This window comes from Delphinapterus leucas, chromosome 10 (genome assembly GCF_059928025.1).
Source record: "Delphinapterus leucas isolate spDelLeu-1000000601 "Yukka" chromosome 10, BTC_Dleu_Yukka2, whole genome shotgun sequence".
Taxonomy (NCBI): Eukaryota; Metazoa; Chordata; class Mammalia; order Artiodactyla; family Monodontidae; genus Delphinapterus; species Delphinapterus leucas.
This window is the reverse complement of record NC_143138.1, coordinates 61,525,636-61,549,404: the sequence shown is the minus strand read 5'-3', so window position 1 is coordinate 61,549,404 and position 23,769 is coordinate 61,525,636. Positions and strand designations below refer to the sequence as shown.

General features: G+C 43.1%; 2 protein-coding genes across 2 annotated transcripts; both read left to right on the top strand.

Moving 5' to 3' along the window:
• Positions 1 to 345: 345 nt before the first annotated feature.
• Positions 346 to 10,450, top strand: CCR8 (C-C motif chemokine receptor 8). Its single transcript, XM_022563696.3, has 2 exons — positions 346 to 1,622; positions 5,191 to 10,450. The coding sequence occupies exon 2, from the start codon at positions 5,221 to 5,223 to the stop codon at positions 6,280 to 6,282; it is 1,062 nt and encodes a 353-aa protein (XP_022419404.1). The 5' UTR covers positions 346 to 1,622; positions 5,191 to 5,220; the 3' UTR covers positions 6,283 to 10,450.
• LOC111169445 (acyl-coenzyme A thioesterase THEM4-like) lies at positions 10,450 to 23,685 on the top strand. The gene is made up of 6 exons (XM_089919149.1): positions 10,450 to 10,800; positions 19,530 to 19,722; positions 20,982 to 21,126; positions 21,942 to 22,049; positions 22,668 to 22,792; positions 23,345 to 23,685. The coding sequence occupies exons 1-6, from the start codon at positions 10,657 to 10,659 to the stop codon at positions 23,494 to 23,496; spliced, it is 867 nt and encodes a 288-aa protein (XP_089775275.1). The 5' UTR covers positions 10,450 to 10,656; the 3' UTR covers positions 23,497 to 23,685.
• Positions 23,686 to 23,769: the final 84 nt, after the last annotated feature.

Genomic DNA, 23,769 nt, shown 5'->3' with positions numbered 1-23,769 from the left:
GTTCATCACTTCACAATTCTGTTCCTGAAACACCTCTTCTTGCCACCGTAAGGAAGAATCTGTTGCGTTTCTACACACGAAAAATGAAATATCAGAAAGAGAAAGTTTAAAAAATTACTATTTAAAATTGCATTTAAAAAACACCTAGGAAAGAGGCTTTCCTGGTGGCGCAGTGGTTGAGAGTCCGCCTGCCGATGCAGGGGACATGGGTTCGTGCCCCGGTCCGGGAAGATCCCACATGCCGCGGAGCGGCTGGGCCTGTGAGCCATGGCCACTGAGCCTGCACGTCTGGAGCCTGTGCTCCGCAACGGGAGAGGCCACAGCAGTGAGAGGCCCGCGTACCACAAAAAAAAACCAAACACCTAGGAATAAACTTTAACCAAGAAGGTGAAAGACGTATACTCTGAAAACTATAAAACATTGATGAAGGAAATTGAAGATGATTCAAAGAAATGGAACGATATCTCGTGCTCTTGGATTGGAAGAATCATCCCCCTGCCCCTGAACCCCGGACAACCACTGATCATTTACTGTCTCAATCGTTTTGCCTTTTCCAAAATGTCCTATCGTTGGAGTCATATGGCATGTAGCCTTTTCATACAGGCTTCTTTCACTTAACAATATACACTTAAGACTTCTATTTGTGGCTTGATAGCTGGTTTTCTAAAATCACTGAATAACATGCCATTGTATACATTACCACAGTTTGTTTATCCATTCATCTATTGAAGGGCATCTTGGTCAATTCCAATTTTTGACAATTATAAATAAAGATGCTATAAATATTCATGCTCAGGTTTTTGTGTGGATATGTTTTCAACTCATTTCGGTAAAAATCAGGAGCATGATTACTGGATTATATGGTAAGCCTATTCTAGCTTTATAAAAAATTACCAAACTGTCTTCCAAAGTGATTATACCAGTTTGCATTTCCATGAGCAATAAATGAGAGCTCCTCTTAATCTTCTCCCTCTCCAGCATTTGCTGTTTTGATTTTAGCCATTCTTCCACATCACAAGTGTGTGGCAGTAACTCACTGTTGCTTTAATTTACAATTCCCTAGTGAAATAATGTTTTATCACATGCTAATTTGCCATCTGTATGTGTTCTTTGGTGAGATCTATTTTTTAATTTTTAGTTTTTTTGTGTGTGCTGTCACTATATATGATTTTTAAGCATTTTTTTAAAAAAAGAAGTATAGTTGATGTACAATATTACATATCACAGGTGTACACTATAGTGATTCACAATTTTTAAAAGTTAGACTCCATTTATAGTTATTATAAAATATTGGCTGTATTCTCCATGTGTACGTGATATCCTTGTAGCTTATTTTATACCTAATAGTTCATACCTCTTAATTCCCTACCCCTACATTGCCCCTCCCCACTTGCCTCTCCCCATTGGTAACCACTAGTTTGTTCTCTATATGAGATCATCTTTTTAAACTTTTTAAATCACTGCAGGGTGCGATAGTAGACCCACCCCTATTCTGCCACTCACCACAGATAAGATACCTGCAGAGGAGCTGTTCTCGTCTGAGCAGAACACATGACAGCGCAGACTCTGAGAAAAGGGAATTAGCAACACTGAAAACCTCTGGAAAGAAGGCTCTAATTAAGGTATGTATTACTAAGCATCCTTGGGGAAGAAGGATGTACGAAGCAGGGACAGTTTTATGTCCCTGGGGGCAGGCAAAGGGAACACCGTGACTTCAGAAATCTGGCACAAGAGGTGACTTTTTTTTTCTTTGCATATCCCCAGAGTTTACAAACCCTGCATATGTCTTAATAGCTGTCCGTGGCTCTGGTGGAGGAAAGAAAGCCATGCCATTTTTCTCTGCAGGATGCTCGGAGGGTGTCAAAGCCCCTCCAAGAGTGGGAAGGTGGATAAGAAAAGATCCCTCCTGTCACCAGGCATCTGGGGAGGAATCTGTCCATTTGCTGTGTACAGTGCATCTGTGAGATAACGGGAAGACGTGTGGGTATTGTTCTCAAGGAACAAAGCTGGCAGGCAAACGTTCATCCCTAACTAGATGCTAACTTCAGTGACCTCAGGCACGTCCCACCAACCCCTGAAAAGCATTCTTAGCCCCCTTCCACAGAGGGGAACCTGAAACTCAGTTTGAAAAACAAGTCCAAGTTTACTCTGCTACAAACTAATCTAGAACTTGGAAGTCAGGTGGTCTAGATTCTAAAAGGTAAGAGCTTTTTACTCTTTTTTTTTTTCTTTAAACACACGAAATAGAGAAATATGGAAAAGAACAAGGATTGGAGTAGACAGATGTGGTTTTTGAGTCCTGGCTCTAATCTCTCACCCCCTGTGTAACTTCAGGCACTGGACAGAAGCTGAGATTCGGTATAATCGTAACTGCAGGAATAGAAAGGAGATATTAGTGCCTGCTTCATAGGGATTCAAGAGGAATAAATGAGGTGATGCATCTAAAATTCCTGGTCCACTGTGATAAGTGGTAGAGCTTGCTAATACTTTCCACAGATTTTAAGGATAAAAGAGCACGGGGGAAGTGTGGAGTGGGCGTCAGTAGGAAGGATCTGGGGAAGCAAATGAGTTGAAGACCTCCTCATAGTCCAGGATCTTAGGAGAGAAGAAGAGAAGGACCATGAAATGGAAATTGTTTTTAAAAATAACTGTAAAAGACAAGTAGGGAGGAAGATGTAGGAGGGGAGACTGTTGTTTTGAAAGTTGCTGGCCACATAAAAAAAAGACCCACCTCCGTACTTCAGAAACTGTTTTAAAATCTATTTTGCGTACATAGTGAAATTAATATTTTTTAAATGGCTAACTTGCTTGGCATTTCAAGTTATAGAAATGTGCCATAGTGGATAGGGATGTCTGAATGATCAATAATCAAATGCCTCGGAAAAATAATAAGTTTAGGTTGAAATTGCCTTGAATATAAATATCAGTTTGAGGAGAATGATCATGTTTTTGTTTGTTTGTTTGTTTTCTGAAATGAATTTATTAATGTCTCTCTGTAAGTGGATGTACAGCAGCAAGAAACAGAGCATTGAAAATCAGCTATACCCCATTATAAAGGAAATTAAAAAAAAAAATCAAACACAGTGAGAGACAGATAAATACTTACAAAATACATTCAGGGGGTGTGATGCAACCAGGATTGACCACACTAAAACCACAGCTGGATGAGACCTAAGGCTGGGCACTGGTGGGGCTGAGAGAATTGGTGAGGATGGGTCAGCAAATGTAGCCACTTAAGAGTAATACCGCCTGCCCCCCATTCCATGGGTCCCAAAACTCCAGGTGCAGGGGAACTGTCCTACCGCTGAAACATGCATGGGACACCCAGGGGATGGTACATCGTCTGATCAGGAAGAGTGTGGAAAAGTTGCCTCATCTCCTCGTTTCCTGGTGCTCACATTCTCCCCACCGGCCTCTTTCCTAACAATCTCCCCACTTGGAGAATGCGCACCTTCAACATCCTGTTTCGAACAGCTTGGAATCTGTCCGGAGGATGAAGGGGAATGGGGGAAACCAATGAGAAACAAGCCCTAGGTGTTTGGACAGGCACATGTCACTCTAATTTCCAATCAGGAAGACGAATTGACCAAAGGCTCAGCTTGCCCCTGGAATCAGATTAGGGCTTGCAGCAATCCTGCTGTTTTGGGGCCAGTTCCTACAAAAGCAAGTTAAAAAATGGAGGTCAGGGGCTTCCCTGGTGGCGCGGTGGTTGAGAGTCCACCTGCCGATGCAGGGGACACGGGTTCATGCCCCGGCCCGGGAGGATCCCACATGCCGCAGAGCGGCTGCGCCCGTGAGCCACGGCCGCTGAGCCTGCGCGTCTGGAACCTGTGCTCCGCAACGGGAGAAGCCGCAGCAGGGAGAGGCCCACGTACCGCAAAAAAAAAAAAATGGAGGTCAGGGGTACTGCAATTCACAAACCTGCAGGGTTGTAAATGATACCTATCGTCGAAAAATGGCTTGAGGAAAGTCATCGAAAGGGGCTTGAAAACAAGGCAGAATTGCAGGAAAGGGATTTCAAGAGGTTGATTCGAGTCACCATTGAAGCACATGAAAAGCAGCTGAACTTGGCCATTGCTGCAGTTGGCCAAAAAGGGCATATGCGTCTTTCCTGAATATAAGAGAATGATCATGTTTTAAATGTTGAGTCTTCCTTTCACTTTATCTCCATTGTAGAAGGAAGGAAGGGAAGAAAAGGAAAAGAATCAAAAGCAAATATGGCAGTATGCTAGCAATTGCTAATTCTGAGGGGTAGAAATATAGGTATTTAAGTTTTCTTTGCAAAGTTTGGCTTTTCTTATCCCACACAACCCCTCTGTATTAGTCAGCCCAGGCAGTTTTCAGCTTTTAAAAAGCGCTAATAGGCTGTACTTTTTAGAGAAGTTTTAAGTTTACAGAAAATTTGAAAATTTGGGTAGAAAAGGCAGAGAGGTCCCATGTAGCCCCTGTATTAGTCTGTTTAAGCTGCCATCACAAAATGTCACAGGCTGGGTGGCTTAAATGACAGGGATTTATTTTCTCACAGTACTGGAGGCTAGAAGTCCAAGAGCAAGGTGCTAACAAATTGGATTTCTGGTGAGAGCCTCTTGGGCTGCCTTCACACTTTGTCCTCATCTTACAAGGACACCAGTCCGATTGGATTAGGGTCCCATCTGATGATCTCATTTAACCTAAATTACCTCCTTAATGGCCTGTCTCCAAATATAGTGACATTGGGAGTGTCTTGGTCAGTTTGGGCTCTTATAACAGAATACCATAGACTGGGTGGCTGACAAACAACAAATTTATTTCTCACAGTTCTAGAGTCTGGGAAGTCCAAGATCAAGGTACCAGAACAGTCAGGTTCTGGTGAGAGCCCTCTTCCAGACTGCAAACTGCCAAATTCCCATTGTATCCTCACAAACCCTAGAGCAGAGAGAGGAAGCAAGCTCTCCTGTGATTCTTATAAGGGCACTCATCCCATTCATGAGGGCTCCACCCTTATGACCTCACCTAATCCAATCACTTTGCAAAGGCTCCACCTCCTAATACCGTCAAAATGGGGGTAGGGTTTCAACATACAAATTTTGGAAGGACACAATTAGACCATAACAGGGCTTTAGAGCTTCAACACATGAACTTGGGAGGGGCGAGAGGCACAATTCAATCCATACTTTTAAATAAAAATATTGTTAAATGAATCTCTCTTAGGTGCCTCTGTAGCCAAGTCTTCCTGCCTTGATGGATTATACACTTGAGCCCAATGTGACAATAACTGACTACTACTATCCTGATATCATCTCAAGCCCCTGCGATGGGGAACTTATCCAAAGAGATAGCAAGTTGCTTCTTGCCATCTTTTACTGCCTCCTGTTTGTATTCGGTCTTCTGGGAAACAGCCTGGTCATCCTGGTCCTTGTCACCTGCAAGAAGCTGAGGAGCATCACAGACATATACCTCTTGAACCTGGCCCTGTCTGACTTGCTTTTTGTCTTCTCCTTCCCCTTTCAGACCCACTATCAGCTGGACCAGTGGGTGTTTGGGACTGTAATGTGCAAGATGGTCTCTGGCTTTTATTACATTGGCTTCTTTAGCAGCATGTTCTTTGTCACCCTCATGAGTGTGGACAGGTACCTGGCAGTTGTCCGTGCTGTATACGCCATGAAAGTGAGGACGACCAGAATGGGCATAGCCCTGAGTCTGGCAATGTGGCTGATTGCCTTCGTGGCCACCAGCCCGTTACTAGTATTTTACCAAGAGGCCTCTGATGATGGTGTTCTACAGTGTTATTTGTATTACAATCAAGAGACGCTGAAGTGGAAGATCTTCATCCACTTTGAAATGAATATCTTAGGCCTGTTGATCCCATTCACCATCCTTATGTTCTGCTACATTAGCATCCTGCACCAGCTGAAGAGTTGCCAAAGCCACAACAAGACCAAGGCCATCAAGCTCGTGCTCGTTGTGGTGGTTTTCTCTTTACTCTTCTGGGTCCCGTTCAATGTAGTACTTTTCCTTACTTCCCTGCACAACATGCACATCTTGGATGGATGCGTCATGAGCCAGCGGTTGATCTATGCCACCCATGTCACAGAAACCATTTCCTTCACCCACTGCTGTGTGAACCCTATTATCTATGCGTTCATGGGTGAGAAATTCAAGAAACACCTCTCAGAAATATTTCAGAAAAGTTGCAGCCACATCTTCCTCTACATAGGGAGACAAATCTCTAGGGAGGCCTGGGAAAGGTCATCCTCCTATCAGCACTCCTCCCATTCCTCCAGTATAGACTACATTTTGTGAGGCAGGTGCCTTAGAGCAGCCTTCTGCCTCCATCACCCGTCTTCTTTCAGGAGACAAAAATGATTCACACTGGAATCTGAGACTATGTGAAGGGAGACTCTTAGAAATTTGGCTACAGATACAAGACTTATTTCATGATATTCAAGGAATTCCTACTATTGCAAATCAATCTTCTCAACTTTCAAAAACTTTGTTACTATTTTCTGAAAAGAGTCTATATATTTCACTATGAATTGTAATGTTAGCTCTAGGGATTTTTTTCCCCTTAGTTTTTGGAGTATCTTTATCAAATACCAACTTAAATTTTATCAAATGCCTTTTCCTTATCTATTGAAGTGATCATGTAGTTTTCCTCCATTATTCTGTTAATTTGGTAAACTATATTGATTGATTTTCTTATTTTAAATCAACCTGTATTTTCCCTGGAAAAAATGACCTCATGGTTATGATCATTTTAATAAATAATTGGATTCTCTTGGGATTTTCGTATCTGTGTTCATGAGAGACCTTGTCTTGTAATTTTTCTTTCTTATAATGTCCTGGCCAGGTTTGGCCCCCAAAACAAAGGGTGGATTGTATTATACGTCAATTAAAACGTAATAAAAAAATGCAAGTCCCCCTCCCCCACACACAACAAAACCAACCAACCAACTCGACAACTCTTCAACAGGGCCTGTAATACCCCACAAAGATTGTCTCCCTTTTCTCTTTACTTGTGCTGGTCCAGCCACTCTGGCCTCCCTTCAATCCTGGGAGATTGATCTCCACGATTTATTCAAATGGTTCTTCCTCTCAATTTGTGTGTGTGTCTTTTTCTCCCTGAACTCTAGTTAACTGAGTGTTAATATTTTTCTTATCCATATCTTATAGCTTTATTTTATATTTTCTGTTTTTTAAAGAGTTCTTTAATTTGCTCTTCCGATTTTCTAATTCATGTTTTAGCTATATTCCATCTATTATGCTCTCATTTCAGCTATTATATATATATGTGTGTAGATATATATATATGTATATAATGTGCTCCTTATTTCAACTATTATATTTTTCATGCTGGCACAGTGATGGCCTTGATACTTGCTGGGTTGAAATGATGAGGTCAGATAGAATCATGCTGTGTGTAGCCTTTTTTTAAAAAAATTTTTATTGGAGTATAGTTGATTTACAATGTTGTGTTAGTTTCAGTTGTACTCCCCTCTGTTTCTTTTTCTTTTTTAAAAAAATTATTTATTTATTTATTTTTGGCTGTGTTGGGTCTTCGTTGCTGCACACAGGCTTTCTCTAGTTGCGGCGAGTGGGGGCTACTCTTTGTTGCGGTGTGCAGGCTTCTCATTGCGGTGGCTTCTCTTGTTGCAGAGCATAGGCTCTAGGCGAGCGGGCTCAGTAGTTGTGGCTCATGGGCTCTGGAGTACAGGCTCAGTAGTTGTAGCGCACGGGCTTAGTTGCTCCACGGCATGTGGGATCTTCCCGGACCAGGGCTCAAACCCGTGTCTCCTGCATTGGCAGGTGGATTCTTAACCTCTGTGCCACCAGGTAAGTGCCCCATCTGTTTCTTGAAAGGAATTCCTGACACCAAAGTCAGCCCGGTGGCTTTGTGTGTTCCTTGCTAAGGCAAGCCTCTACTCTTTGCCATTAGCTGTATGCAAAAGGATTTATATATTTGAAACAAATAATCAGCTGAATACTGGGCTATGTTGAGTCAGATTTAGATGACTCTGCTCAAGCCACATGCATGATGGCAGCTATCCTGTCGACGTAATAGATACCAAGATCAAGCCACAGCAAGTTCATTTAAGAGCGTGAACCAATTTCTAAGTATTTTGACAGATATACTTGCAGGTGAGATGATATAGGAGAAAATAATTATAATACATGAAAAACATGTTTTGAATTTTATAAAAGGCATTATAATTGGCCCTCACGTAGCTCTGCTAATGGAGGAAACATATATAAATAATCTTAAATGGCAAAAGCAAAATGCCGTTAAACCCTAGGTCTGAAGTGCGTTGGAATTTACTTTCTCAAAGCAATAGCAAATTACCTTTCTGATAATAGATGGTTTTATTAAATATTAAAAGTGGTTCGTGTTTACTTGAGTTCATCCTGACTTGTCCTGATACATCCTGAGTGGCAGGGGAGTCAACCTGAAATGGAACATTTGCTGGAAATAATCCACCAAACAAAGAATAATCCATATGTGTTTCATCTAGAGATTACTATAAAAAAAATGAAATGATGAGCTCAGGAGGGATATGGAGAAGGGAACAGAGGGACATTCACATTTTTGGGCACCTACTCTGAGCTGAGCACTTAACTGGAATTTTCTCATTAATCTACAAAGAGCCCTTCAGGATGATCATTGTTAACCTAAGAAGCTGCCAAATCAGAATCCCAGAGCATGATGTCTCCAAAGCCAGAGTTCCCCCCTACCTCCTGCAAGTGCACTGTCTTCTCACACGTGCCCTGTGCTCCTCAGCTGGGCTGCCCCGCTGCCTGGCCTGGAGTAGACTGAGTTCTGCAGGACACAACTCTGAGTTCAGCCAGCCCCTCGGAGGGGCCTCCACCTAGGGCACCACCAGAATGGACCAGCTCGATGGTCGGGGTGTGAATTGGGGAGGGGTCTCCCCGACGTGCTACTGGACTGCTGTCTGCCAGGATTTTTCTCTCTCCAACCCAGCAAAGACCATTTGGAGGGGCCAACACTTGTGAAGTGGGATGTATCTCTGGATCTTGAACCATGCTGGCCTTTCCTGATAGGACATTGCAGGGGATGCCTCAGAATTCCTGTCCTGGACCCTGCTCCTCACTTACAGGCCAGCCTGAAGTAACCTCTCTGCGTGTCAAGGCAGTCGTGTATAAGATGAGGTTGAAGATGGTGATGATGATGCTTTCTGTCTTGCCTTCTCCATAGGAACGCCTGATGTCCCACCTGTAACCTGTAAACATCTTTGTACACATAAGAGGTTAATTATTATTACTATAATAAAAATACACAGCACATAGCCTTCTACTAGCTGTGCAACTTTGGACACCTTACTTTAACTGTTGTGTGCTTCAGTTTCCCTACATGTAAAATGCAGATAGTAATAATGCATACCTCTGATTTCTGTGAGATGGTTGGTTATACAGGGTTATGCGCTGTGTCTAACGCCACCTACCGTTCACTAGCTGGCAGTAACAAGAGTCTCCTACAGCAAGATTGAAAGAATGGGAGATCATTCCTGTGTGTATCTGGTATATGTGCTTGGTATGTTAAGAATGTGTCTGTCAAGGAAAGGCTGAAAAACTGTTCCAGATTAAAGAAATATATGATCTTAAATTGGATTCTGGATCGAGGGGAAAATGCTCTGAAGGATGGTTTAGGAACAATTGGTGAAATTTTAATTTGGACTATTTATGAGATAGCATTAAGTATTAAAAGCGATAAAGCAGGGCTTCCCTGGTGGCGCAGTGGTTAAGAATCCGCCTGCTGATGCAGGGGACCCGGGTTCAAGCCCTGGTCTGGGAAGATCCCACATGCTGCAGAGCAACTAAGCCCGTGCGCCACAACTACTGAGCCTGAGTGCCTAGAGCCCGTGCTCCACGACAAGAGAAGCCACCGCAATGAGAAGCCCGCACACCGCAATGAAGAATAGCCCACGCTTTCAGCAACTGGAGAAAGCCCATACACAGCAACAAAGATCCAACGCAGCCAAAAATAAAATAAATAATTTTTTTTTAAAAAAGGCGATAAAACAGAGAAACAGAACAGTGCCTGGGTACAGAAAGCACAACAATTAATGTTACTTGTTATTACCAACTGGGATGTAAGCCCCATGAGGTCATCGACTTTATCTGTTTTATTCACTGCTGCATCCCCAAAGTCTGGAACAGTTTCTGGCACACAATATGTGCTTAATTAATATTTGTTGGATGAAGAAATGAACTGGTTCCTGAAACAAGACACAGTTAAGAACTGGGGTGAGGTATCAGGGCCATCTGTCCTCACACGCAGAGACTGAGGTTATCCACTCTGGTTCCTGGTCATTGTTTGCGACCCTGGTGACCCTGGCTTGCAAAACATTCTGAGATTGATTCAGTTGTTCCAGGCACATGGTTCACACAAACAAAAATTCATCTGGCAGCTCCCGAAATCAAATGCATTTGTAACTTACTAACCTGTGATTACCGGATGTCCCTTCTAGTTCTGCTCCCCACTGCTTTGCCTGGCAGTGGGAGAGGGACTTGGGATGCCCTGGCTGCCATCCTCTCTCTGCCCCTCAGGGGACCAACACAGGCTCTGATTGGCTGAGTCTGAGCCTCAGGCCAGTGCTCATCTACCAGGAGGAAGGCTTGCCTTTGTAAGGAGGTTCAGTTGGCACATCTCAGCTGGACATCATGCTGCAGAGAGGTCTCAGGTGGCTGGTGAGGCACCGACAGGCAGCACCCCTTCTCCCAGCCCTGGCTGGCCAGCCCCGGATGCTCAAGTCAGACTGGATGCCAGCCCCCACACATCACCATGTGTACCCACATCGTGTACAGGTGCGGGCAGCTGTGAGTGTGGTCAGAGAGTCCCAGATTGAGGGAGGTGGAAGGAACCCTAGACTCCATTGACAGATGAGAAATCTGAGGCCTGGAGATACAAGATGGCCTTCCCAAGGCCACAGCAAAGCCTTAGAGCCAGGACTCCTGATTCTTAGAAGATGCTCATTCCACTTGGCCATTTCGTCCTATATTGAGGGGTGGACCCTCAAACTGGGAACTTAGAGACAACATCTGGAGGCTCCTCCAGTCTTACTGACCCTGCTGAACATTTCCCGTATGGGAAAGTTGGGTTGCTGATTCCCCAGAACAAGCAGAATCAGGGAAAGAGAATCTGATTAGTGGCAACTCAAGGGAGAGCAGTGATGACAGTTTAATGTAGTGTTTTCTGGACCAAAAAATAAAGGGCATAATTAAAAGTGAATTGTGGCAAGAGGGAGGAGATTTGGAGATACATGTATATGTATAGCTGATTCACTTTTTTATAAAGCAGAAACTAACACACCATTGTAAAGCATTTATACTCCAATAAAGGTGTAAAAAAAATACAGTTTTAAAAAGCACAAGCTTTGGAACCAAATAATATTCACTTTTTAAGTCTTCAGTTCAAAAGGAGATCACAGGAAGTTACAAAATACCCAGATCGTGGGTAGATCTTAACGGTGCTGAATGGAAAAAGTAATAAATACAATGAAGACCTTAAATTTAAAAAAAAGTGAATTGTGGAACAGAGTCAAGATGGTGGAATAGGAGGACATGGAGTTTGCGTCTCCTCACAACTAGGGCACCTACTAGGAACTGATAGTGGTCCTCGGACACCTAAGGGGATGGGAGGAATACCTGCATGACCAGGTAGGATGTGGGAGGGAAGGAAAGAGGAAAGAAAGGTGGAGGTGTGACAGTACCCTGCGGGGGGCTGGGGAAGGGGGGAGGGTCCCACACTCGGAGAGGCCACTCACGGCGAATGGATCAGCAGGGATAGAGAGGGACCTTAGGGGGATCAGGGGATTGGAGGGGAATGTAGCCAGCCTCTCCCCCACCCACTCAGGCCCTGGCAAGCCTGCTGGAGTCCCAGGCCTGAATCCCCACCCCCTGGGGCCCCCTCCGGCTGGGCAGGTCCCAAGCCTGACCCTCCTGCCCCCCCAGCCCCCACCCCCACCCCTACCAACACCTCTCCAGCTGTGCCGGCCCCAGCGGGGCCGCCCCTGACAGGGATTCCTCTGGCCATGCATGTACAGGTAGGTCAAGTGCCGCCTCCTCCAAGGCCTTCTCTGGCTGTGCCAGCCCCTGCGGGTGAGCCTGTGGAGGCCTGTGCCCCAGCTGACCTGCATGGGCATGTGTGCTCTGGGCCAGCTCCAGGAACAGACGCTGGTGAGAGGAACACATGCAGAGCTGGGGCTGGCAGAGTGGGTCCAGATATCTACCTAGAGGTCTTGGAAGCCTACTGGGGAGGCAGGGGTATGCTGTAGCTCACTGTGGGGGCAAGGACACTGATAGAGAAGGCACCAGGGAATTTTTTACTTTTTAATTTAAAACATTTTTCATTTTCTTTATTTTCTTTTTTCTTTCTGCTGTTCTGGTTCTGTTTTGTTGTTGTTTCACTTTTATTTTTTTCTAATATATTTTTTATTTTTCTAATTTTATTTAATTTTTTATTCTCTGTTACTGTTCTGCTCTTTTCTGTTTGTTTTATGTTTTTGTTTGTTTTTGCTGTGCCACATGGCTTGTGGGGTCTTGGATCCCAGGACGGGGGTTGGGCGTGAGCTCCTGTGGTGGGAGTGCTGAGTCCAAGCTGCTGGACTAACAGAGAACTTCAGGTCCCAGGGAATATTAATCAGTGTGAGGTCTCCCAGAGATCCTCATCTTGACACCAAGACTCAGCTCCACCCAGCTGCCTGCAAACTCCAGTGCTGGACGCCTCAGGCCAAACAATCAGCAAGACAGGAACACAGCCCCACCCATCAAAAAAAATGAGATGCCAAAAAAAATATGTTACAGATGAAGGAGCAAGGTAAAAACCTACAAGACCAAATAAATGAAGAGGAAATAGGCAACCTACATGAAAAAGAATGCAGAGTAATGATAGTAAAGATGATCCAGAATATCAGAAATAGAATGGAGGCATGGATCGAGAAAATACAAGAAATGTTTAACAAAGACCTAGAAGAACTAAAGAACAAACAAACAGAGATGAACAGCACAATAACTGAAATGAAAAATACTCTAGAAGGAATCAATAGCACGATAACTGAGGCAGAAAAACGAATAAGTGAGCTGGAAGATAGAATGGTGGAAATAGCTGCTGAGGAGCAGAATAAAGGAAAAAGAATGAAAAGAATTGAGGACAGTCTCAGAGACCTCTGGGAAAAAATAAACGCACCAACATTCGAATTATAGGGGTCCCAGGAAAAGAAGAGAAAGAGAGAGGGTCTGAGAAAATATTTGAAGAGATTATAGTCGAAAACTTCCCTAACATGGGAAAGGAAATAGCCACCCATGTCCAGGAAGCACAGAGACTCCCATACAGGATAAAACCAAGGAGCAACACTCTGAGACACATATTAATCAAACTAACAAAAACTAAATTCAAAGAAAAAAATATTAAAAGGAGCAAGGGAAAAGCAAAAAATAACATACAAAGGAATCCCCATAAGTTTATCAGCTGATTTCAATAGAAACTCTGCAGGCCAGAAGGGAGTGGCAGGACATATTTAAAGTGATGAAAGGGAAAAAACTATAACCAAGATTACTCTACCCAGCAAGGATCTCATTCAGATTCAACAGAGAAATCAAAAGCTTTATAGCAAGCAAAAGCAAAGAGGATTCAGCACCACCAAACTAGCTTTACAACAAATGTTAAACGAACTTCTCTAGGCAGGAAACACAAGAGCGGAAGAAGAAAAAGACCTACAAAAACAAACCCAAAACAATAAAGAAAATGGGAATGGGAACATACATATCAATAATTACCTTAAATGTAAATGTATTAAATGCTTCAACCAAAAGACACAGACTGGCTGAATTGATACAAAAACAGACCCATACATATACTGTCTACAAGAGACCCACTTCAGACCTAGTGACAGATACAGACTGAAAGTGAGGGGATGGAAAAAGATATTCCATACAAATGGAAATCAAAAGAAAGCTGTAGTAGCAATACTCATGTCAGATAAAATAGACTTTAAAATAAAGACTGTTACAAGAGACAAGGAAGGACACTACGTAATGATCAAGGGATCAATCCAAGAAGATATAACAATTATAAATATTTATGCACCCAACATAGGAGCACCTCAATACATAAGGCAAATGCTAACAGCTATAAAAGGGGAAATCGACAGTAACACAAAAATGGTGGGGGCTTTACCACACCACTTACACCAATGGACAGATCATCAGGACAGAAAATTAATAAGGAAACACAAGCTTTAAATGACACACAGAACGATAGATTTAATTGATATTTATAGGACATTCCATCTGAAAGCAGCAGAATGCACTTTCTTCTCAAGTGCACACAGAACATTCTCCAGGATAGATCACATCTTGGGTCACAAATCAAGCCTTCTTAAATTTAAGAAAATTGAAATTCTATCAAGCATCTTTTCTGAAAACAGTGCTATGAGTTTAGAAATCAATTACAGGGAAAAAAAACTGTAAAAAACACAAACACATGGAGGCTAAATAATACACTACTAAATAACCAAGAGATCATTGAAAAAATAAAAGAGGAAATCAAAAAATACATAGAAACAAATGACACTGAAAACACAAAGACCCAAAACCTATGGGATGCAGCAAAAGCAGTCCTATGAGAGAAGTTTATAGCAGTTCAATCCTACCTCAAGAAACAAGAAACATCTCAAATAAACAACCTAACCTTACACCTAAAGCAACTAGAGAAAGAAGAACAAACAAAACCCAAAGTTAGTAGAAGGAAAGAAATCATAAAGATCACAGCACAAATAAATGAAATAGAAAAGAAGAAAACAACAGCAAAAAAATCAATGAAACTAAAAGCTGGTTCTTCAAGAAAATAAACAAAATTGATAATCCTTTAGCCAGGCTTATCAAGAAAAAAAGGGAGAGGATTCAAATCAATAAAATTAGAAATGAAAAAGGAGAAATTACAACTGACACCACAGAAATACCAAGGATCCTAAGAGACTACTACAAGCAACTCTATGCCAATAAAATGGACAACCTGGAAGAAATGGACAAATTCTTAGAAACATACAACCTTCTAAGACTGAACCGGGAAGAAATAGAAAATATAAACAGACCAAGCATAAATAATGAAATTGAAACTGCAATTAAAAATCTTTCAACAAACAAAAGTCCAGGACCAGATGGCTTCAGAGGTGAATTCTATCAAATATTTAGAGAAGAGCTAACACCCATCCTTCTCAAACTTCCAAAAAATTGCATAGGAAGGAACACTCCCAAGCTCATTCTATGAGGCCACCATCACCCTGATACCTAAACCAGACAAAGATGTCACAAAGAAAGAAAACTACAGGCCAATATCACTGATGAACATAGATGCAAAAATCCTCAACAAAATACAAGCAAACAGAATCCAACAACACATTAAAAGGATCATACGTCATGATCAATTGGGATTTATCCCAGGGATGCAAGAATTCTTCAGTATACGCAAATCAATCAGTCTGATACACCATATTAACAAATTGAAGAATAAAATCCATGTGATCATCTCAATAGATGCAGAAAAAGCTTCTGACAAAATTAGACACCCAATTATGATAAAAAAAAAAAACTCTCCAGAAATTGGGCGTAGAGTGAACCTACCTTGACTTAATAAAGGCCATATATGACAAACCCACAGCAAACATCATTCTCAATGGTGAAAAACTGAAAGCATTTCCTCTAAGATCAGGAACAGGACAAGGATGTTCACTCTCTCCACTCATTCAATAGAGTTTTGGAAGTCCTAGCCACGGCAGTCAGAGAAGAAAAAGAAATAAAATGAATCCAAATTGGAAAAGAAGAAGTAAAATTGTCACTGTTTGCAGATGACATGATACTACATGTGGAAAATTCTAAAGTAGCCACCAGAAAACTACTAGAGCTAATCAATGAATTTGGTAAAGTTGCAGGATACAAAATTAATGCACAGAAATCTCTTGCATTCCTATACACTAACAATGAAAGATCAGAAAGGGAAATTAAGGAAACAATCCCATTTACCATTGCAACATAAAGAATAAAATACCTAGGAATAAACCTACCTAAGGAGACAAAAGACCTGTACTCAGAAAACTATAAGACACTGATGGAAGAAATCAAAGATGACAGAAAGAGATGGAGAGATATACCATGTTCTTGGATTGGAAGAATAAATATTGTGAAAATGACTATACTACCCAAAGCAATCTACAGATACAATGCAATCCCTATCAAATTTTCAGTGGCATTTTTCACAGAATTAGAACAAAAAATTTTACAATTTGTATGGAAACACAAAAGACCCTGAACAGCTAAAGCAACCTTGAGAATGAAAAACGGAGCTTGGGGAATCAGACTCTGAGAGTTGAGACTATACTACAAATCTACAGTAATCAAGACAGTATGGTACTGGCACAAAAATAGAAATATAGATCAATGGAACAGAACAGAAAGCCCAGAGATGAACCCACACACCTAAGGTCACCTAATCTATGACAGAGGAGCCAAGAATATACAATGGAGAAAAGACAGTCTCTTCAGTAAGTGGTGCTGGGAAAACTGGAGAGCTACATGTAAAAGAGTGAAATTAGAACACTCCTTAACACCATACACAAAACTAAACTCAAAATGGATTAAAGACCTAAATGTAAGACTGGACACTACAAAACTCTTAGAGGAAAAAATAGGAAAAACACTCTTTGACATAAATCACAGTAAGTTCTTTTTTGACCCATCTCCTAGCATAATGAAAATAAAAACAAAAATAAACAAATGGGACCCAATGAAACTTAAAAGCTTTTGCACAGCAAAGAAAACCATAAATGAGATGAAAAGACAACCCTCAGAATGGGAGAAAACATTTGCAAACAAAGCAACTGACTAGGGATTAATCTCCAAAATATACAAACAGCTCATGCAGCTCAATATCAAAAAAACAAACAACCCAATCAAACAATGGGCAGAGGACCTAAACAGACATTTCTCCAAAGAAGACCTACAGATGGCCAAGAGGCACATGAAAAGATGCTCAACATCACTAATTATTAGAGAAATGCAGATCAAAACTGCAATGAGGTATCACCTCACACTGGTCAGAATGGCCATCATCAAAAAGCTACAAACAGTAAATGCTGGAGAGGGTGTGGAGAAAAGGAAACCCTCTTGTACTGTTGGTGGGTATGTAAACTTTTTTTAATTTATTTTTTTTCAAGCCACTGAATAAATTTTTTACTTTATATTGGAGTATAGCCAATTAACAATGTTGTGATAGTTTCAGGTGCACAGCAAAGCAACTCAGCCATACATATACATGTATCCATTCTCCCCCAAACTCCCCTCCCATCCAGGTTGCCCATAACATTGTGCAGAGTTCCCTGTGCTATACAGTAGATCCTTGTTGGTTATCCATTTTAAATATGGTAGTGTGTGCATGTCGATACCAAACTCCATAACTATCCCTTCCTCTCACTCTTCCCCCCTGGTAGCCATAAGTTTGTTCTCTAAGAATGTAAATTGATACAGCCACTATGGAGAACAGTATGGAGGTTCCTTAAAAAACTAAAAATAGAGGTACCATATGATCCAGCAGTCCCATTCCTGGGCATATACCCTGAGTAAACCATAATTCAAAAAGACACATGCACCCCAATGTTCATTGTAGCACTATTTACGATAGCCAGGACATGGAAGCAACCTAAATGTCCATTGATAGATGAATGGATAAAGAAGATGTGGTACTTATACACAATGGAATATTACTCAGCCCAAAAAAAGGAACGAAATTGGGTCATTTGTAGAGACATAGATGGACCTAGAGTCTGTCATACAGAGTGAAGTAAGTCAGACAGAGAAACAGAAATAGCGTATATTAACGCATATATGTGGAATCTAGAAAAATGGTACAGATGAACCTATTTGCAGGGCAGGAATAGAGACGCACACATAGAGAATGGACATGTGGACATGGGGCTGGGAAGGGGGGATGAACTGAGAGATTGGGACTGATGTATGTGCACTGCCATGTGTAAAACAGATAGCTAGTGGGAACCTGCTGTATAGCACAGGGAGCTCAGCTCGGTCTCTGTGGTGACCTAGATGGGTGGGATGGGGTGGTGGGTAGGAGGGAGTTCCAAGAGGGAGGGGATATATGTATAAATATAGCTGACTCACTTCATTGTACAGCAGAAAGTAACACAACATTGTAAAGCAACTATACCCCAATAAAAAAATGAATTGTGTGCAAATTAAGTGCTCAAAAGTAGCATCGATTGGATGTCACCCCTTTCATTGTTTCATAAGATGAGTAAACTCATTCCAAAATATTTTGAGTTCAGGTTTGGTTTCATATGATCAGTACCAGGAAAGAATTCTTTGGAATCAAACTTGAGAAGGAGAGACTTTTCCTGTTGGATTCAGATGAAACTAACATCTTAGAATGCTTGCTCTGGGCCAGGTACTGAGCCAGGTACATTCCAATATCATGACCGCATGCAGTCCTCACAGCAACCTACAGGGCAGGTGGTATTATTCTCATTTTACAGATTTAACAACTGATGCTCAAAGCAGTTAAAGGACAAGTACCATTCAGTGCAGTGTATTAACGGGAAGAAGTTAGGGAGACAGAATTCAAATGCCACTCTACCCTCTACTAGCTGGCAAAAAGCTCCCTGCAAGAGGGCAGTAAGGATCGGGGACCATTCCTAGGTATTAGGCTTTTCCCCCTCTTAAAAGCCTGTCTGTCTATAAATAATATAAGAATCTGTATTTTCTCCATCTGTGTAGGTAGGTAAGAGCGTATACAGGGAACTGTGAGTAAGCCAGTAACTAAGCCAGAAAAAATGTAGAAACTGTACAAGAGCAAGAAGGACTGATTGGCACTGATGATATGAACAGTAGCCAGGTGGAAGGTACAAGAAAATGTTGCCATATGATGGATTTTCCAAAACCCTGGGAGGAGGGTTGGCCACGTAGACCTGGTCCTCCTCTCCTCTGTCTGCCGGAAAAGGGAGTCTCTGGTGGAGCCCCCAGCTGTAATGGGACAGTAAAGAGGCCTAATAAACCAGAGAGTCAACCAAGGTGAACTGTGTTGGGAGAAGAGCCTGGAGGACATGGGAGAGCAGGAGAGGGAAACAGCCGGGAAAAGACCGTGTCTTTGAATTGTTTATCAACCAGGCTCCCAATGTCATTGAGGCTTGACCAGACTACAGGTTCCCATGTGCAAGTAGGAATCCTTCTAACAAGGAAATCTGACCATTTCATTCTCCTGCTTATAGCTCTTCTGTATAAAGCCCAGATTCTTTAACATGGCAGCTTGGGCCCTAGCTTTTCTCTCTGACCTCCTTCCTTGCCCCCCTTCCCTACCACTAGACCTTTCCCCTTGCACAGTTCTGGGAACATGCTCTCTCTCATCTCTGGGCATTTATTTGTACAGGCTCTGCCTGGTGAAAACTGCCCCATCTATTAAATACATGCATAAATGAATGAATCAAGTTGGAATTGGATCAGGCATAGTCAGCTACCTCTTTTGGATTTTCCAGGTCTCAAGTAGCCACCTCCATTCCAATACAAAGGATTATTCCCTACCCAACGCCAGCTGGAGCCCAATCATGGTGAGGCTGTACAATGAACACATGGAGAAGATGGTGGTTGGGACGGGGACGAGACTTCCAGGTTATTTGCGCTCTTTGCAGTTCCTTAAAGACTTAGCTAGGATCACTAAAGCTGTCCCTGGTAAGTTCACATCCCTGTATCAGGAGCACTTAACCTCGGCTGGAGCAGGGCTCTGGTTAGTGCAGGACTGTTGGCAAATCTTTGCTTATGTGTGTGCATTTTCCTCGAGGAGCTCTGTGCCCCAGCCCAGTTCCAGCACCTCCTGTGTGGGCTGCATTAGCCTGAGAGTCAGGTGCAAGGCAGTCTGGGCATGGTGATCCTAGACTCACACAATATTAGGCCAGAAAAGGAATGTGGAGGCCACCTTGTTCAACCTGCTCATTTTACAAGAGAGAAAACTGAGGCCTAGATAGGTGATGAAGTGAGTTTTTGTCAGAGCCTGGACTAGAATCAGGAATTCCTGACTCCTGGGGTAGTGCTCTCTCCACCCATGTCTGCAGTCACCCCGGCATCTCCTTATACCTGCCAGCCCCATCCTCTCTTGTAGACCAGACAGGTGCAGTCTCAGTGAGGAATTGGGAAGAGGCAGTGCCTGGGATTAAGGACCAGTGCCTTTACCCTGGTACACACAGGGTCGGAAGCTCAGTGATGCAGCCAGGGGGCAGTATCTTACTGACCCCTGAGGCCAGAAGCCAGAACCTGTTATGGACAGGACTCATGCTCCCTCTAGTGGTCAGTTTGAGCTGAGCTCTTGAACCAGTGAAGGACATCAGATGGAAAACAAACACAGGATCCCGCGTTGCAGAGACAGGAGCCAGCCGAAGTCTTCTAATTTTATATACCTAAGCTGTCATTCGAAATTCTGCTTTGAGATTCATGGTAAAAATGCAGGTGTTTGACAAGTCTTGGATTTTATATATTGGAGGCTTTACCTCTAATTAAGTCCTCTAAATTATCCCCAATTCAAGTCATACTGTATAGACAAATTTCTCTGAAATCTCAGACCTGTGGCAGTGAGAGGGGACATATATATTTAATTTACAGAAAGGACTTTTGCCTGCCTATTCCTTGATCTGCCACAATCAATGCATTCAGATTAGTATTTATTATTCAGTTGATAGGAACACCGGTGTCCCAAATTCACAGGCAGTTCACCCCTCACTGTCCCTCACACTGCTGATCTCATCCCTTCCTTGGAAGCTGCTCGTCTCCTTCAGAGGTTTATGGGGCCATCCTGGGGGGTGCAGATGGGAAGCTGAGGGCAGTGGGTTTCCTGAGGACCTCCTCCGGTTGGATGCTTTCTGCCCTGGAGACCGCACCGTCCCAAGGGTCAGACTCCAGCTCGACGTCTTTCTCACCGACTCAACTCTACTCTCCAGTCCAAATGGTAGAAGACACCCACCACTTCTTCTGGATCACAGAGATGAAGAAACTCGGCTTTGAGTATGTCATCTTCCACAGTGCCTTGGAAAAGAAGTGCATCTGCTTGCTCCAGCCTGAGCCCCTCCTGGAGGGGCTGCCTGGGTGAGGCACAGAGAGCCATCCCAGCCAGTAGCTCAAATGGGCTTTTTCTTGGTCAAAGAGCAGGGGGGGGTGGGGGTGAGAGGACAGTTGGTGGGTCCATGGCTGCCTTCAGCAGGTTCTTGGTTACTGCAGCTTTATTCTACTGACTCCCTGGTTAGGGAGGCTCTGCTAGCCCCTCGGTCACCCACCCGAGGTGTAGCCTCTCCCTGTTAGGGACTTCCTGAACCTCCTAAATGGCAGTGGAGTAAGCAGTGGACATTGGAAATAAGAAGGGGGAAAAACTATTCTTGTTCAGTGGCCAGTATATGCCAGACCCTGCACATGGAGATTTGGCTGTCTTAATTTAATGCCCACAAAAATTCTTAGGAGATATTCCTATCTTATGGATGAAGAAACAGATGGCCCAAGTGGTTCTCTGACTGAGGTCACATGGCTAGAAATGTGAGATTTAGAGTTAGGTCTCTCTGCCTGCAAAGCCCATGCTGTTTTCACTGCACCTTTCTAGTTCCCCCTGAGACCAACCCAAGAGGGAACACAAGATTCATCACACTTTGTGGTTGGAGCTGGTTGTGGGGTGGGGAGTTTCTTCTGCTTTAATTTATTCTCTTCTAAGCAGGTGTAACTTGCTTCAGACAGCCTTGTTTGCTTCCCCTGCATTTCTTTGCTCTCACATCTCCGCTCTCTACCCTGAGCGATGCAAGAATCTTGTTCTGGATTGCAGGGAACCCTTCAGCATGTCACCACACTGGAACCTCGCCGTGCAGAGTGGAGTCCTGGGTGACTCTTTCCCTTTCTCCCCTCGTCTGCCCCTGCAGGGTTATCCATGGTGGCGCACTGGGGACCATGACAGACACGTTTTTCATGACGGTGTTCAACAGTGCCAATGCAGTCTTTACAGGAACCATGACCATCACCTTCAAGAGGTCTGTTTCCTTGCCTGGGTTCAAGTTAGGAGTAAGCTGGCATGGGGTTATTCCATGTGTTGCGATGGAAGATGAGGGCTCATGTAGCAATCCTGAGTGCAAAGAGGAGTTTCTACTTTTGCTTTTCTCATGGACCAATCTAAACTTGTTAGATGTTCCGTTTTCATCCAAGGACAAGGTGATAAGCTTGAAGATGGGTTATGTGTTCCAACATAAAGATATTCTACATAGGGTGATGATGAACTACTTTTGGCTGCCTCTGATTTAGAGAAATCCAGCCCATGTGCCTGTAAATATTTACTTCAGTCCACAAATAATTATTGGGCCCCTACTGAAATGATAATTCCTGATATTTGACTAGTCTCTTGCGAAACACGCACACATTATTTTGTTCAATCTTTACTATAATCCTGGGAGGTCAGTACATTATCTCCAACTTGACAGATGAAGAAGCTGAGGTGAATACACAGCTAGCAGGTGACAAATGCAAGGGCCCCTGATATCTTGGAGTAGAACCCCAGGACCTCCACTCCGGCAGCCTCATCCTCCCACGGGGTCATCCCTCCCTTTCTCAGGAGACCAGCCCACCAGCCACTCTCCCCCATTGCTCTCTCCTAGACCACTCACCCTTAGCTCAGTGGTGAGGCTGAAGGCAAAGGTCACTGGCATGGAAGGAAGAAAGGTGTTTCTCTCTTGTGAAACCCAAAGCAGTGACAGGACCGTCCTCTTCGCCAAAGCTTCTGGTAAGGCCATTAGAATTCTTTTTTCCTCCTGTTTGCGCCCATCCTTGTGACCGGGCACAGAGGGTGACTTTCCACACTGCTGAGGGCACTGCCTACCCTGGGAGGCTCTTAAGGCTGCATGTTTGGGGTTGGAGGGGATGCTCTCATGGAGAGGAGCCTCTATAAGTTGTAGGATAGAGGCCATCATAACACACCCATTCACCTCTCTGGGAGGCCAGTGTTGTCCAGTAGAAAAGTAGTTCAAGCCACAGGTGCAATTTTTAAAAATTTTATTGAAGTATAGTTGATTTACAATGTTGTGTTAATTTCTGCTGTACAGCAAAGTGACTCAGTTTTACATACATATGTTCTTTTTCATATTCTTTTCCATTATGCTTTATCACAGGATAACAAGTGTAATCTTGTGTTCTAGTAGTCATATGAAAAAAGCAAAGAGATAAAATTAATTTTAATAATTATTTCACCTAATTCAATACACCCAAAATATCATTTCAACACGTAATAATGTAAAAATTATTCATGAGATTATTTTATCTTATTGTCACGTCTTAGAAATCCAGCGTGTGGATAACTTACAGCACATTTCTGGCACGAAATTTTCAGCGTTTAAAGGGAAATGTGGATCTGCCAAGACAATAAAGTTGTGTTTAATGGAAAAATATTCCACACTGCTTCGGGTTTTAATACAAATTAATTATAATTAAATCAAGTTTAAAATTCTGGTCTTCAGTCACACTAGCCAAACTTCACGTGCTTGATAGCCACAGTTGGCTACTGGCTACCGCATTAGGCAGAGCGAGTCTGGGCTGTAACTACCTTCAGACGTGGCGCCCAGAAGCATACCTCCCTGCAGACGCCCGATGCAGCTCCGGGCGCAGGGAAGCCCCGATCCTGCAGTTCCGGAGGTCTCCACGAGGTAGCACTAAGGAGCACACCCTCGCCAGCGCGCGACCCGCGTCCAACCCCGGAAGCTAAAT